General features: G+C 45.6%; 1 protein-coding gene across 2 annotated transcripts in view; it reads left to right on the forward strand.

Moving 5' to 3' along the window:
* TESC (tescalcin) overlaps window positions 1-15,891 on the forward strand; it is a 60,301-nt gene that overhangs the window by 13,925 nt on the left and 30,485 nt on the right. The window contains exons 1-2 of one of the 2 annotated variants that reach the window (XM_040251631.1): window positions 14,935-15,338; window positions 15,464-15,533. In XM_040251631.1, coding sequence (XP_040107565.1) covers window positions 15,290-15,338; window positions 15,464-15,533 — 119 coding nt within the window. In that variant the 5' untranslated portion in view covers window positions 14,935-15,289. Of the gene's footprint in view, window positions 1-14,934; window positions 15,339-15,463; window positions 15,534-15,891 lie in introns of those variants that run through there. The other variant, XM_040251630.1, reaches the window with a different exon arrangement.

Consider the following 15,891-nt stretch of genomic DNA (forward strand, 5'->3'; position numbering starts at 1 on the left):
CCTGCACCCAGCACCTCTGTTCTTAGTCTGCCTTCTGCCCATGCTCAAGGGCTTGGGGCTCCTTGAGTTCCTCCCATTCTGCCTTCACCAGCCCCACCTCCCGCACGAGGCCCTTAGCCTCTGGGATTCCAGTGGCATCACCTCCCAGCCCATCCCGGTGGACTAGCAGCCCCACTCCTGCCTTGATGCTCCTTGGCCAGCAGACGCCCCTCTTAGGGTCCTGGATCGCAGCGAGGTGAGGGCTCTGCCCTTTGTGTCTTCGTCCTTGGCATCCAGCAGGTGTCCAGCAAATCAGAGGTACTCAGTACATGTCTCTCAAAGAGTGGTGGGGGCACCCGTCAGGGGATGAAGCAGACACAGCTGTACCCCAGGGGGGCGCCTGTCAGGCCCCCACTCCCCTGAGACCAGCACAGATTCTGGAAGGAAGGAGCAACTGGTATTTTGTACGCCTGCCAACAGGCTCAAACAGTCCTGACCACCCCATAGTGGACGTGGGTGAATGCAAGTCTCCCATTTCCTCCCGAGTCATGTAGGGGAGAGGCTGGACCCTGCAGGGGATTTGGGGCTGGCTTCTCCACTCCTAGTCTCCACCTGCCCTCCTTCCTGAGTGTTGTCTCTGGCCTGATCTATGCGATTCTCCTTCCCCCAGTGAGCACAACCCTCCTAGCATAGCAGGGGGCAGGCTGAGCGGCGGGGCCAGGGCCAGGCCGAGACCCCGTGTCCATTGGCTGCCACTCCTCACTGCTCCCCTGCCCCGGGCAAGCACCCATCCTGTCTGTGTCTGTAGATTTGCCTACTCTGGCCGTTTCATATAAATGGGATCACACACCTGTGGCCTTCTGGGTCTGGTTCCTTTCCTTCAGCAGGATGTGTTCGGGGTTCGTCCACGTTGTGGCTGGTGTCAGTAGTTCATCCTTTTTATGGCCGAATAATTGTCCACTATATGGATAGAGCACACATTTATTAAATCAATTTTAATCAAATACTCTGTTTCCTTAAATATGTAGGGTTGTTTTAGCAAACAAACAAACTGACTATGGGAGAAAAGAAAAGATTTGTGTTCCTGGCCTTTTTCCTCTTTCAGTTTTATTGACATATAGTTGATATACAGCACTATATAAGTTTAAGGTGTACAGCATAAAGACTTGCTTTACATAGATCATGAAGTGATTATCATAATAAGCTTAGTGAACAGCCATCATTTCATATGGATTCAATTAAAGAAGAAACAAAAAAATTTTCTTGTGATGAAAACTCTTAGAATTTGCTGTCAGTAACTCTCATGTATAACATACAGCAGTGTTAATTATATTTATCATGTACTATCATTCCTAGTACTTATTTTTTTAATTTAATTTTTATTTTATATTAGAGTATGGTTGATTTACAACATTGTGTTTCAGGTATACAGCAGCGTGATTCAGTTATCCATGTACATTTTTTTTTCAGATTCTTTTCCCATATAGGATATTATAGAATATTGAGTAGTTCCCTGTGCTATACACTGGGTATAGGACCTGTATAGTAGGTCCTTGATGATTATTTTATATATAATGGTGTGTATATCTTCGTCCCTAGCTCCTAATTTATCCCTCCCTTCCACCTTTTCCTTTTGGTAACCATATCTTTGTTTTTGATATCTGCAAGTCTGTTTCTGTTTTGTAAATAAGTTCATTTGTATCGTTTTTTTTAGGATTCCACATGTAAGTGATACCTATGGGATTTGTCTTTCTCTTTGACTTCCCTTAGTATGAAGGTGCATCCTTGTTACAGTAAATGGCATTACTTCGTTCTTTTTTATGATTGATGACTATTCCATCGTATGTGCCCATCTTTCTTATCCATTCCTCTGGCAGTGGACATTTAGGTTGCTTCCGTGTCTAGGCTGTTGTAAAAAGTGCTGCAGTGAACACTGGAGTGCGTATGTGTGGTTTTCTTCAGAGATGTGCCCGGGGTGGCCTTGCTGGATCATATGGCTGTTCTGCTCTTAGATTTTTAAGGAACCCCATACTGGTCTCCATAGGGTGTACCAACTTGCATTCCCGCCAGCGCTGGAAGCGGGTTCTGTTTTCTCCACACCCTCTCCGGCATTTATGTTTATAGACTTTCTGATGATGGCCATTCTGACTGTTGTGAGGCAACAGCCTCACTGTGGTTTTGATTTGCGTTTCTCTGCTAATGAGTGATATTGAGCATTTTTTCATGGGCTTGTTCGGCCATCTATATGTCGTCTTTGCAGAAGTGTCTGTTTAGATCTTCTGCCCACTCTTTGAGTTGTTCGTTGTTTCTTTTTTATATTGAGCTGCATGAGCTGTTTTTTTAATCCACTCACCTGTTGAAGGACATCTGAGTTGTTCCTACATTTTGGCTGTTGTGCATAGGGCTGCTGTGAGCATTTGTTTACGGGTTTTTGTGTGGATGTCCATTTTCATTTATCCTGGGTACATGCTTAGGAGCAGAATTTCTGGATTCGGTGTAAATCTATGTTTAATTTGAAGAGGAATCACCAGACTGTTTTCCATAGTTGCTGGATCACTTTCCACTCCCATCTGCAGTGTCTGAGGGATCCACTTTCTCCATAGTATCACCAGTGCTTGATCTTCTCTATTTTATTTTCATTATAGCCATTGAAGGAAAAAAATTTAAATAAGATTACACAAGTAATCCCTATTAATTGCAGGAAACTTAAAGGACAGATAAAAATAAGGAGCTAGAGGAGACAAATGTCCTGTCATTCTACCATCTGGAACAATCTACTGTTTTGTTGTAGCCTTTTCCTAATTTTCCCTTTGTACATACTTGTATATCAATGTGTTAATGAGATCTTTTATGTAAATAAGATCTTTGTAGCCTGTTGGTTTTCCCATATAATGATATTCCATGAGCATTTTTCTGTGTTCCACAATATTAAAAAAAAATTTCAGCATTTATTTAACCAGCTTTCTGTGGCCTAGCATTTACCCAATTCTTTTTTTTTTTTTTTTACTGCTCGAAATAGGCAATGGTTATTACTGTTATGTATTTATCTTTGTATATTTGTCTCTTCTTTAGGATTCATTCCTAGGGACAAGTTGCTGGTTCAGAGCACGAGTGCCAGGCACTGTTCAGCACAAATATAATGTGAGGTAGAATAATTCTAAGTTTTCAGTGAGCTATAGATGAAACATAATTCTAGATTTTCTAGTAGCCACATTAAAAAAAAAAACTAATGAAACTAAAGTTAATTTTAAGAATGTATTTAACCTAACTAAAATATTTCAAATATAATTAATAGAAAAGTTATTAAGACAGTTGCCACGTGTTTTGTAATAAGTCTTTGAAAGCTGGTGTGTTTTTTCACACATCAGCCCATCTTCATAGCTGCTGGTGGCTGGTGGCTCTGTATTGGGCCGTGCAGATGTATACTTTTCAATTTAAGCTTTTGATACAAAAATGACAGGTCACCCCCGCCCACCGTCCCCCTCACCCCTGCCAGCCCTGGATAAGGTAGATTAAACTCCCACCAGTTCCATGGAAGGGTATGCATTTCCCTCAGGTTGAAATCTAAAACCCCAAATAACCAGGTCCAGGTGCCAGGCACTGAGGTGTCTCCGCCTCCCGTTCCCATGGCAACTGTGACCTCACGGCGGGGGTGGGGTAAACTGAGAGGGCTCAGAGTGAGGAGCAGGGAAGCTCCCGTCACGAGCACCCTTGAGGGAACGACAGGGCCTTCCAGGGTGTGACGTGGGCACCTGTGTCCCGGGGAGCCTGTGTGACAGGGTCAACCTGGGAGGGTCATGGAACTTTGTTGCGGACTGAGATCTTGGCTCTGAAGGTTTGGGTGCCAAAAAGAGGGAACCCGAGCTGGGGAAGTTTTCCTCCTAATTCCTCTGCTTTCAGTGCAGCAGGACGGAAAGGTGCATGGTGCACACGTGTGCATGCATTTCGGATGCCATTAGCTGAAAAGCCTTCATTAGAGAAATCTGGTGTACGGCGGTTTATGGTTTATTCACCCTTTCCTGTCTGTGTGGCCTTGGACAGGTCTCAGCGTTGCCATCTCTAGTTTGGGGGAAAAGCTGTGCCTACCTGATAGGACTGTGAGGCTTATGTGTGCCAAGGCTCGTCGAGAATACAGTCGGGCGCTGTGCCCAGGACACAGCTTGATGAATGCCTCTTGTTAATTAACAGCCATGGTTGTTGTCATGATGGTGCACCAACTTTTTTAAAAAATTTATTTCTTCTGGTCTGTACTGGATCTTTGTTGCTGCGCCCTGCGGGCTTTCTCTAGTTGTGTCGAGCGGGGGCTACTCTGGTTGCTGTGCTTGGCTTCCCTTGTTGCGGAGCATAGGCTCTAGGCGTGCAGGCTTCAGCAGGTGTGGCACACGGGGGCTCAACAGCTGCGGCTCGGGGGCTTAGTTGCCCTTCGGCCCGTGGGATCGTCCGGGACCCAGGATTAAGCCCACGTCCCCTGAGTTGGCAGGCAGATTCTTTACCCCTGGTCCACCAGGGACGCCCTAACTTATTTTTCAGTGTCTTTACTGAGCTGTCACTCATCCCTTGCATTTCACTTGCTTAAAGTATGCTCAGGTTTTAGTATAATCAAAGGGTTGTGTAACAGTCTAACCCTAGAACATTGTCGTCCCCCTCTGAAGAAACTCCTTTGCTGTTACCAGTCATTCCTTCTCTCCTTCCTCAGCCCCAGGCAACCACTGGTCTCCTTTCTGTGTCTGTGGCTTTGCCTCCCTAAGCGTTTTGTGTAAATAGGATTCTGCCAGGCGTGGGTTTGTGACTGGCCTCTCTCACTTAGCACAGCATCTTCAAGGGAACTCATCTTTCTTGGAGATGCTTTAGCAGCATGTGTTTGGCTATAATTTCTGATCATTATTTCGCAACAAATCGGTGTATTTTTGAGTTTTCTATTGAAATATAGTTGATTTATAGTGTTATATTAGTTTCAGGTGTACAGCAAAGTGATTTAGTTACATATATTCTCTTTTAGATGCTTTTCCATTATGGGTTGTTATAAGATGCTGGGTATAGTTCCCTGTGCTATACAGTAGGACCTTGTTGTTTGTCTGTTTCATATATAGTGGTGTGTTTATGTTAATTCCAAGCTCCTAATTTATTCTTCCCTCCCCCCTTTCCCCTTTGGTTAACCATAAGTTTGTTTTCTATGTCTGAAAGTCCACTTAGGCTTTGTAAATTATTTGTATCATTTTTTACGATTTCACACATGAGCGATATCATATGAGAATTTCTTTCTTGGTCTGACTTATTTGATTTAGAATGCTAATCTCTAGGTGCATCCATGTTGCTGCAAATGGCATCCATGTATCCCTTTTTTTTTTTTTCCATCTGTGGGGACTCTAATTGGCCAGTATACTCTGATCACCTGGGTTTCCCAGGTGGCCCAGTGATAAAGAGTCTGCCTGCCGATGCAGAGGACGCAAGAGATGTGGGTTCAGTCCCTGTGTTCGGAAGATCTCCTGGAGTGGGAAATGGCAGACCACTCCAGTATTCTTGCCTGGGAAATCCCATAGACAGAACAGCCTGGTGGACTGCAGTCCATGGAGTCCAAAAGAGTCAGACACAGCTGAGCGACTGGGCACGCACGCGCGCACGCGCACACACACACGCACGCACACACACACACACACACACTCTCTCTCTCGCTCTCTCTCTCGCGCTCTGTCTCTCTCTCCCCCCCTCCCCGATCACACACACACACACTCCGATCACACACACACACTCCGATCACACACACACTCCGATCACCCACAGGGAGGCAGTGTGGGGTGTCACTCACAAAACACGCAGACTGAATCACACGTGTTCTGTCAGACAAGCTGAGCTCATATCCTGGGTCTGCTGCTTTTTAAGTTTAGTGACCTTGAACAAATTCCTGATCCCCTCAGGACCTCCATGTTCTTGTCTATAAAATGGGAATTGTCTGAAATGGCAACCCACTCCAGTGATCTTGCCTGGAGAGTCCCAGGGACGGGGGAGCCTGGTGGGCTGCCGTCTCTGGGGTCGCACAGAGTCGGACATGACTGAAGCGACTCAGCAGCAGCAGCAACAGCATAGGGTCATGGAAAGGATTAAATAGTACCTGTGTGCCCAGGATGTGTACTTGCCAATGAATGATTCACCATTAACACTGTTTTTGAGATTCCTCAGCTGTCCCATATGGGACCTGCTTAAATCCTTTTATGACTAATAAGTATACATTGTATATTATGGAAGATTTGGAAAATACAGATGAGTGGAAGCAAAACAAACGAGTCTTTAATCCCAGTGTTGAGAGATAATTGCTATTATTATTTGGGGAGAACAAGTTGACTTTCATCATTTGCATGCATTTATGTATATTTAGATGTTCCCCCCAATATGGAGTCTTGCTGTCTTTGTAGCAGGTTGTTTTTAGACAACATTATGTTAGATTGTATGTTCCTATTAAATACACAGCTGTCACTTGTAAAGTCAGCATCCTTTTTAAAATCTTTTTTTTTTTTAATCTTTTTTTTTTTTTGGTTGCACTGCCTTGCATGTGAGACCTTAGTCCCCCGAGTGGGGATCGAACCTTTGCAGTGGAAGTGCAGAGTCTTAATCACTGAACCACCAGGGAATTCTCAGCATCCTTTTTTATTGTTTTAATTGGCTAAGCATACCATAAAGTGGGGGGCTTCCCGAATGGCTCTGTGGGAACTAACCTGCAGTGCAGAAGACATAGGAGACACGAGTTCAATCCCTGGGTTGGGAAGATCCCCTGGAGGAGGAAACGACAACCCACTCCAGTATTCTTGCCTGAAAAAATTCCATGGACAAGAGGAGCCTGGTGGGCTACAGTCCAAAAGGTTGCAAAGAGCCAGACACAATTGAGCACACACACACACCATAAAATATTTAACTGACCTGCTTTTGGTGGGCACTGAGATTGAGTCCAGTTTTTAAGCTGTTGTGGAGAATATGCAGTGAACACACTTATAAACTCATCTTACTGTACCTGTTGAATTTATTCTTTCAGGATAAATCCCCGACAGGTAGAATTACTGTGTCTTATTGCGTGATCACATATAGAAAACTGCATCACGCATGAGCATACAGTTCCAAAAACTTCACAGCTGTGTATCCTGCTGCTGGGTCAGGAATGAAACATTTCCAGCTCCCAGAAACCCTCTCATTCCCTGTTCAAGTTACTACCCCGTCAAGGGCAACTGCTGTCCTAACTTTAAAAAAATTAAGACTTTGTTATTAGCCATTTTAGGTTAACAGCAAATGAACGGGAAGGATAAGAGATTACATGCATCCCAGCCCCCAGGCTTCCCTGGTGGCTGAGACGGTAAAGAATCCACCTGCAATGTGGGAGACCTGGGTTCAATCCCTTGGTTGGGAAGATCTGGAGAAGGGCATGGCAATCCACACCAGTATTCTTGCTGGAGAACCCCCATGGACAGAGGAGCCTGGTGGGCTACAGTCCATGGGGTTGCAAAGAGTCGGACACGACTGAGCGACTAAGCCCAGCACAGCACCCCTGCCCCCGCCCACATGCACAGCCTCCCCTGCCATTAACATCCCCTGCTGCGTGGGGCCTTTGTTATAACTGATGGACCTACACTGACACATCAACACCCAGAGTTCATGGTTTACATTAGGGTTCCATTAGGTTCCTTGGTGTCCAGGCTTCCCTGGTGGTTCAGACAGTAAAGAATCTGCCTGCAGTGCATGAGACCTGAGTTCGATCCCTGGGTCAGGAAGATCCCCTGGAGAAGGGAATGGCCACCCATTCCCGTATTCTTGCCAGGAGAATTCCATGGACAGAGGAGCCTGGCGGGCTACAGCCCATGGAATCACAGATTCAGACACGACTGGGCAGCTAACACTTTTTCACTTCACTTTGGTGTCCTGCATTCTTTGTGCTTGGACAAATGTATAATAATCACACAGAGTAGGTTCACGGCCCTGAAAATTCTGTGTGCTTCGTCAGCTCATCTTTCCTGTGGTAACCACTGATCTTATTACTGTCTTGGTAAGTTTTGCCTCTTCCAGAAGGTCATGTAGTTGGAATCATACCGTATTGCAGCCTTTCTAGACTGACTGCTAATACTGCAGATGAGCTCTGCCGGGTTTTGTGCTTTATGTAAATGGAGTCATAAGGTATGTACTCTTTTCATACCTGGCTTCTGCTTGTTATTATGTTTTGAAAATCACCCTAGTTAATGTCCTACTATGTGTTCATTTTCTGCTGTATACTCTTCCATTATTTGAATATACCACCCACTTTGGGCTTCCCAGGTGGCACTAGTGGTAAAGAACGTGCCTGTTTGATCCCTGGGTTGGGAAGATCCCCTGGAGGAGGAGATGACAACCCACTTTAGTATTCTTGACTGGAAAGTCCCGTGAACAGAGGCGCCTGGTGGGCTATAGTCCATGGGGCCACAAAGAGCCAGACATGACTGAGCAACTGAGTCCTGAACGCCCACTTTATTTAATCTGCTGCTGTGGGGCATTCAGGTAATTTCCAGTTTTGTTGTTGTTCAGTTGCTAAGTTGTATCCGACTCTTTGCAGCCCCATGGACTGCAGCACTCCAGGCTTCCCTGTCCTTCACTGTTTGCTGAAACTCGTGTCCCTTGAGTCAGTGATGCCATCCAACCATCCCATCCTCTGATGCCCCCTTCTCCTCTTACCTTCAGTCTTTCCCAGCATCAGGGTCTTTTCCAGTGAGTCGGCTCTTCACATCAGATGGCCACCAGAGTATTAGAGCCTCAGTGTTCAGCATCAGTCCTTCCAAGAATATTCAGGGTTGATTTCCTTTAGGATTGACTGGTTTGATCTCCTTGTAGTCCAGGGGACTCTCTAGAGTTTTCTCCAGCACCACAATTTGAAAGCGTCAGTTCTTCAGTTCTCAGCCTCTTTATGGTCCGCCTGTCACATCTATACACGAATACTAGAAAAACCATAGCTTTGACTATACAGACCTTTGTTGGCAAAATGATATCTCTGCTTTTTTAATACACTGTTTGTCATAGCTTTTCTTTCAAGGAGCAAGCGTCTTTTAATTTCATGGCTGTAGTCTTGTGTTCATATGTGCGAAGTCGCTTCAACTCTTTGCAACCCTATGGACAGTAGCCTGCCAGGCTACTCTGTCCATGGGATTTCCCAGGCAAGAATACTGGAGTGGGTTTCTGTTTCCTCCTCCAGGGGATCTTCCCGATTCAGGGAACGAACCCGCATCACTTACATCTCCTGCATTAATAGGTAGGTTCTTTACCACTAGCGCCACATGGCTGCAGTCCAGGGCTCTTCAAATCACACTGCCGTGAAATCTTTCTACATATCCTCTGATTGAGTGCAAGTATGCTTTTTTATTTTAATTTTGCTACACTGCATCTTAGTTGTGGCATGTGGGATCTAGTTTCCTGACCAGGGACGGAACCTGAGTGCCCTGCATTGGGAGTATAGAAATGCATATCTGGACCACCAGGGAAGTCCCAGCAAATATGCATTTCTGCTGGGTGCATGGGCCAGACCATGGAATACGTGAATGTCCGTGCTAACATACATGTGACGTAAATGGCTGTATTTTCCCCCGGAAAAGTAGTGACTGTCCCCAGGGCTCACCTAACCTTTCCAAGCATCAGTTCCTACATCTGTCCTGTGGGATGTGGCCCCTCCCATGGCTTCCTGAGAACAGATGAGCTAATGCGTGGAGACATGTCCACTCCCCCGGCACATGGCAGGCCTTCAGGATGGCTTGGTCATGGTAGTGATATTTTCTAGCCACCACAGCTTCTAGAGAAGCTTGAGAAATCTGAGTTGTAGATTCTTGAAGAGATGACAGCTGGAGCCTGAGGCCGAAAAGGAAAAAAAAAAAGAACATGAAGTAAGGTGGCCACTTGGCCCCAGATATTAGCCGCCTTGAACAGGAAGAGAAAAGGTGCTTGAGGGATGAGAGATGTAGAGAGTGTGGTGGGAGGAGCAAGCCCTGCCCCAGGCCAGCGGCAATTTCAGAATTTTTTGCCTGAACTGTATGCAGTCCCCCGGGGTTCGCGGGTGGCACAGTGGTAAAGAATCCACCTGCCAATGCAGGAGACACAGGTTTAATCCCTGGGTCAGGAAGATCCCCTGGAGGAGGAAATGGCAACCCACTCCAGTATTCTTGCTTAGGAAATCCCATGGACAGAGGAGCCTGGCGAGCTGCAGTGCACGAAGTCGCCAAGAGTCGGGCACAGCTTAGCAACTGAACACATACATAGTCCCCAGACACCAGACTTGAGGGCCTCGAACACCGGGATGGTCTGGGAAAACAGGCAATGTTGCATAGCGGTTAAAGACGGGGGGGTCTTTGGAGTTGGGGAGACTTGGGGCTGAATCCCAACTCTACCAATCACAGTTGTGTGAGCACAGCACCCTCAGAGCTGCACTATTCAAATGACGTAACAGGAGAAAGTATCTGTTCACAGGGTGTTTTGAGGAGGAGGTGAGAAGGTACACAGAAGTCTCTAGTATTGTGCATTTCATAAAGCAGGCGTGTGGGTGGAAACCCTCTACATCCTGGGACCCACCAGGTCTGGTCTTAGCTGTGGAAGGAAACAGGGCCCACCCACTAAAAATGGTAATTAAAAAAGAAAGCAAACTTGTATGTGGGTTTTCTGAAACAGTTGGGGGTGGGGAGAGGAGGGATTGGATGAAGACAGTTCAGCTGGTAAAGAATCTGCCTGTAATGCAGGAGGCCTGGGTTCAATCCTGGGTTGGGAAGATCCCCCGGAGAAGAGAATGGTGACCCACTGCAGTATTCTCCCCTGGAGAATTCCATGGACAGAGGAGCCTGGCAGGCTACGGTCCATGGGGTCACAAAGAATCAGACATATAGATACCTGTGTGTTTTTTAGGGGCTTCTCAGGTGGCGCTAGTGGTCAAGAACCTGCCTGCTAATGCAGGAGATGTAAGAGATGTGGGCTTGATCCCTGGGTCAGGAACATCGCCTGAAGGAGGGCATGGCAACCCACTCCAGTATCCTTGCCTGGAGAATCCCATGGACAGAGGAGCCTGGTGGGCTACAGTCCATAGGATCACAAAGAGTAGGACACGACGGAAGCAACTAGCTTCAAAAGGTACAGTCTTTCATTTATTTATTTATGTTCCAAGTGTGATGGGTTGATTTTATTTTACTCTGATGCAAAACCAAAGAGTCCACTTCCGCACAGAGACCAGTATGTTACAGTCATGAAAAAGTGGTGCGACATGCAGGACATGATGGCCAGCCAGAGGGCCAGGCCATCTCCTTTGTCCATGACTCTACACCGTCCTGAGGCTCACGTTGAAAATAACACTGTGAAACTGAAAGGTGGCACGAACACGGCAGCCTCGGGGCATGCCTCCAAACACACCTCCCCTTAGGATGGGCTCAGAACCTAGGCTTCAGTGTGGGGACGATCAGAATTCTTTGGAAGAATAAAAAGTTCATGCTTTCGAAATTTCACAGAAGAACTTTAAGGCCCAAACACATTTCTCTTCACCTCCAAACCACATTAAGCTTCCAGTTCCAATCCCAGCCCAACTGTGTGCTGTCCTGCATTGATGTTCTTTCCATCAATTAGAGCTAACAGGGTCAGTTTCCCTCTAGGTCGAAGGGTCTGGGTGTAACCCAGTCCAATCAGGCTGGTATTATTTGCTTGAGCAGAGAGAGAAGTTCTAGAGTCTAGCATGTACTTAGCAGAGATGCCATAGTGGGTGTTGTTCCTCTCAGCCATCCATGTGACATTTATTAACATTTCAGTCTTGTCGCTCACCTTCTGGTAGATGGACCCTCCAAATTCGTGCTGACATTCACGTGAGTGTGCGGCTGGAAGTCTGCAGCTTTGTAACCCAAGGCGAAATTATTCTGTGACAATTTGGAATCAGCGGTGTCAGAATTCATCTGATAGTAAGAGAAGTCGCTCAGTCGTGTCAGACTCTTTGCAACCCCATGGACTGTAGCCCATCAGGCTCCTCGGTTCATGGGATTTTCCAGGCATGAATACTGGAGTGGGTTGCCATTTCTTTCTCCAGGGGATTTTCCCTACCCAGGGATCGGACCCAGGTCTCCCGCATCATAGGCAGACGCTTTACCCTCCAAGCTACCAGGGAAGCCCTATCTGATAGTAAGTTAGCCTCCAAAGGCCAGCACAGCCTAGCCATAGATAGTTGGTCCAGAAAAATCTATATCAACATGACTGCCAAGACTGAAACAATCCCATTTATAGGAGGCCTTCAATTTCCCACTCTTCTTTCCTGCGTTCGGTACAAATATGGTATTAAGAGTCGGTTTCAGTCCTTCAGCCAACTTATTCTCCCAAGCAGTTTCTGTCCCAGGAGTATTATCTGTGTTCCACTCTTGGGTGAAGGTCAGTCCATAGTTACCAACCTTTTATTTGCCTCTAGGTTGCCTGATGCTTTCCCTGTATCTGTGTAAGCATTAGCAGAAGTAGAAAATTCCACTCCACGATATGACTTGGTTCCCAGATGTGTTTTGACCATGCTAAATCCGTATCCTTTGTTGAAGACATCATTAGCAGCCTCTCCTAGGTCACAGTAAGTCGGTTACCCCATCTCTGACCGGAGGGCCTCTCTGCTCTGCCTGGGGCACCGCTGAAGGTCTTCCAATCTGAGAATGTAGTATATTTTTTCCATCTGTTTATGTCATCTTTGATTTCTTTCATCAGTGTTTTCTAGTTTTTCAGATTACAGGTCTTTTACCTCCTTAGGTAGGTTTATTCCCAGGTATTTATTCTTCCTGGTGCAGTGGGATTATTTCCTGAATTTTCTCTTTCTGCTCTTACATTGTTAGTGTATAGGAATGCAAATGATTTCTGTGTAACTAATTTTGTATCTTGCAGTTTTACCAAATTCATTGAGCTTTAGTAGTTTTCTGGCAGCATCTTTAAGATTTTCTATGTATAGTATCATGTCATCTGCAAGCAGTGACAGCTTTACTTCTTTTTCCAATTTGTGTTCCTTTTATTTCTTTTTCTTCTCTGATTGCTATAGCTAGGACTTCCAAAACTATGTTGAATTTAAGTGGCAACAGTGGACATCCTTGTCTTGTTCCTAATCTTAGAGGGAATACTTTCAGCTTTTCATCATTGAGAATGATGTTAGCTCTGGGTTTGTCGTATATATTGGCTTTTTAATGTTGGGGTGAGTCCCCTCTATGTCACTTTTGGGAGAATTTTTATCATAAATGGATGTTGAATTTTGTCAAAAGGGTTTTCTGCATCTATTGAGATGATTATAGGGTTTTTATTCTTCAGTTTGTTAATGTGGTATATCACTGATTAATTTGAGGATATTGAATCCTTGCATCCCTGGGATAAATCCCACTTGTTCATGGTGTGTGTTCCTTTTAATGTATTATTGGGTTTGATTTGCTACTATTTTGTTGAGGATTTTTAAAAAATATTTATTTACTTATTTATTGGGCGTGGTGTGTCTTCATTGCTGCACACAGACTTTCTCTTGTTGCGTCAAGCGGGGGTTCCGCTTCAATGGCATGGGGACTTCTCATTGTTGCACAGACTCTAGGCATGCGGGCTTCAGGAGTCGCAGTGTGTGGGCTCAGTAGTCGTGGCTCCCGGGCTCTAGAGAGCAGGCTCAGTAGTCATGGCACGTGGGCTTAACTGCTCCGAGGCATGTGGGATCTTCCAGGACCAGGGATCGAACTGACATCCTTTGTGTTACAAGATAGGTTCTTGACCACTGGACCACAAGGAACCCCTGTTAAGGATTTTTACATCTATGTTCATCAGTGATACTGACCTATAATTTTCTTTTTTTGTGTGGTGTCTTTGTCTGATTTGGGTATCGGAGTGATGGTGGCCTCGTGGAATGAGCTTGAGAGTGTTCCTTCCTCTGCAGTTTCTGGAAGGGTTTCAAAAGTATAAGTAGTAACTCTTCTCTAAACATTTGATAGAATTTGTCTGTGAAGCCATCTAGTCTTGGACTTTTGTTTGTTGGAAGAGTTTTAATCACAGTTGCAGTTTCAGTACTTGTAATTTGTCTGTTCATATTTTCTGTTTCTCCACGGTTCAGTCTTGGAAGGTTGTACCTTTCTAAGAGTTTGTCCAGGAGAGTTCTTTGGCAGTCCAGTAGTTAAGATTCCATGCTTCCACAGCAGAGTGTGCAGGCTCAATCCCTGGTCAGGGAACTAAGATCCCACATGCCATTCTGGGCCACACAGCCGAAACAAAACCAATAAACAAATAATCTTTTTTTTTTTTTTTTAAAGAATTTGTTTCTTATAGGTTGACCATTTTATTGACTTACAGTTGTTAGAGTAATCTCTTATGATGCTTTGTATTTCTGTGATGTCCATTGTAACTTCTCATTTTTCATTTTATTAATTTGAGGCCTCTCCCTTTTTTTCTCGATGAGTCTGGCTAAAGGTGTGTCAGTTTTCTTTATCTTTTCAAAGAACCAGCTTTGAGTTTCACCTTTTGTTTTCTTGGTCTCTGTTTCATTTATTGCTGCTCTGATCCTTATGATTTCTTCTTCTAACTTTGGGTTTTGTCTGATCTTTCTCTGGTTGGTTGCTCCAGCTGTAAGGGTAGGCTGTTTATTTGAGATGTTTCCTGTTTGCTGAGGTACCATGGTATTGCTATAAACTTCTTTCTTAGAGCTGCTTTTGCTGCATCCCAAGATTTTGGATCATTGTGTTTTCAGGGTCATCTGTCTCTAGGTGTTTTTTGATTTTGTCTTTGATTCCTTTGGTGATTTATTTAATTTTGCATATGAGATGGATATTCACTAAACTTAAACGTGATCACTGTTTCACTCATTGTGTGAGTCAAATCATTTGCAGTATACCTTAAATGTCTACAGTGCTATGCTGTACATCAATTACATCTCAAACCAGAGGGGAAAAAAATGAAACAGTTGAGGTTATGTAAATACATCGCCCACAGCAGCAATGATCAAAAGTCTGTTTCTTTTCCTTCCACTTCCCTCACTTTTACCAGATTCTCTGTACTCTTCTGACTACAGGTCTTCCCCGAATCACTTCTGGCACCAGCCTGAACCATCTTGCCCTCCCCACCTCCTCTGTTTCTTAATACGTGACACACGAAGCCCCTTTCTCATCGGGGAAGACGCCCATCTTCAGGAGTGGGAGGGGAGAAAGCCAGACAAGCTGATACAATCTCTTTTAACGAGCTGAGGAAGGAGAGGGTGACCTGGTTCACATTCGTCCTGTTCTCCAGGAGCTGTTATTGGTAGTAATTGTCTTATTGCTGAGGGGCCAGAGCCAGTAACCCCAGCGCTGTGTTACCAGGAGGAATGGCAAACCGTTTCTCTGCTTCTTCATCCCACGCTCAGTTTTGCCTTGGTGGGATATGGCCTGAGAATGAACCGAACAGGAGAGTGGGGATGAGGGTCCAGCCTGCCTCCTGCAGCTCTGAGTTCAGAGGTCAGTGATGCCTTTTCTTTCTTTCTTTCCCCCACCCCCCGCAGTCTCATCAGACCAGATCGAGCAGCTCCACCGGAGGTTTAAGCAGCTGAGCGGAGACCAGCCCACCATCCGGTAAGACGGGCAGCTGGGTGTAGGCGTCGGGCAGGACTGTGGTCTTTGAGGAGGTCCTTTTCCATATATCTCTTCCCCTGAGTGCTGGCTGGCTCTGCCAGAGCCCCTGGGTGGCCCCATTTCCTGAGACAAACTTGTAGTTCCCTCAGTGCTTTGGGTCCCTTCTAGACAAGCCATCTTCAACTCGGGCGGGGAGGGACCCCACCTGGTTCTAACTGGGGTCAGAAGATTCTAACTGAAGGCAAGATAAAAGGGATGAATAGCTGGTCAGCCAGCCACTTGACCCCGACTTCCCTGGAACCCCAGACACATGGGACGGGCCTGTCAAATGCCAGGATCATGGTTCTAACTGGGGTGG

Source organism: Oryx dammah, unplaced genomic scaffold (genome assembly GCF_014754425.2).
Source record: "Oryx dammah isolate SB20612 unplaced genomic scaffold, SCBI_Odam_1.1 HiC_scaffold_12, whole genome shotgun sequence".
Taxonomy (NCBI): Eukaryota; Metazoa; Chordata; class Mammalia; order Artiodactyla; family Bovidae; genus Oryx; species Oryx dammah.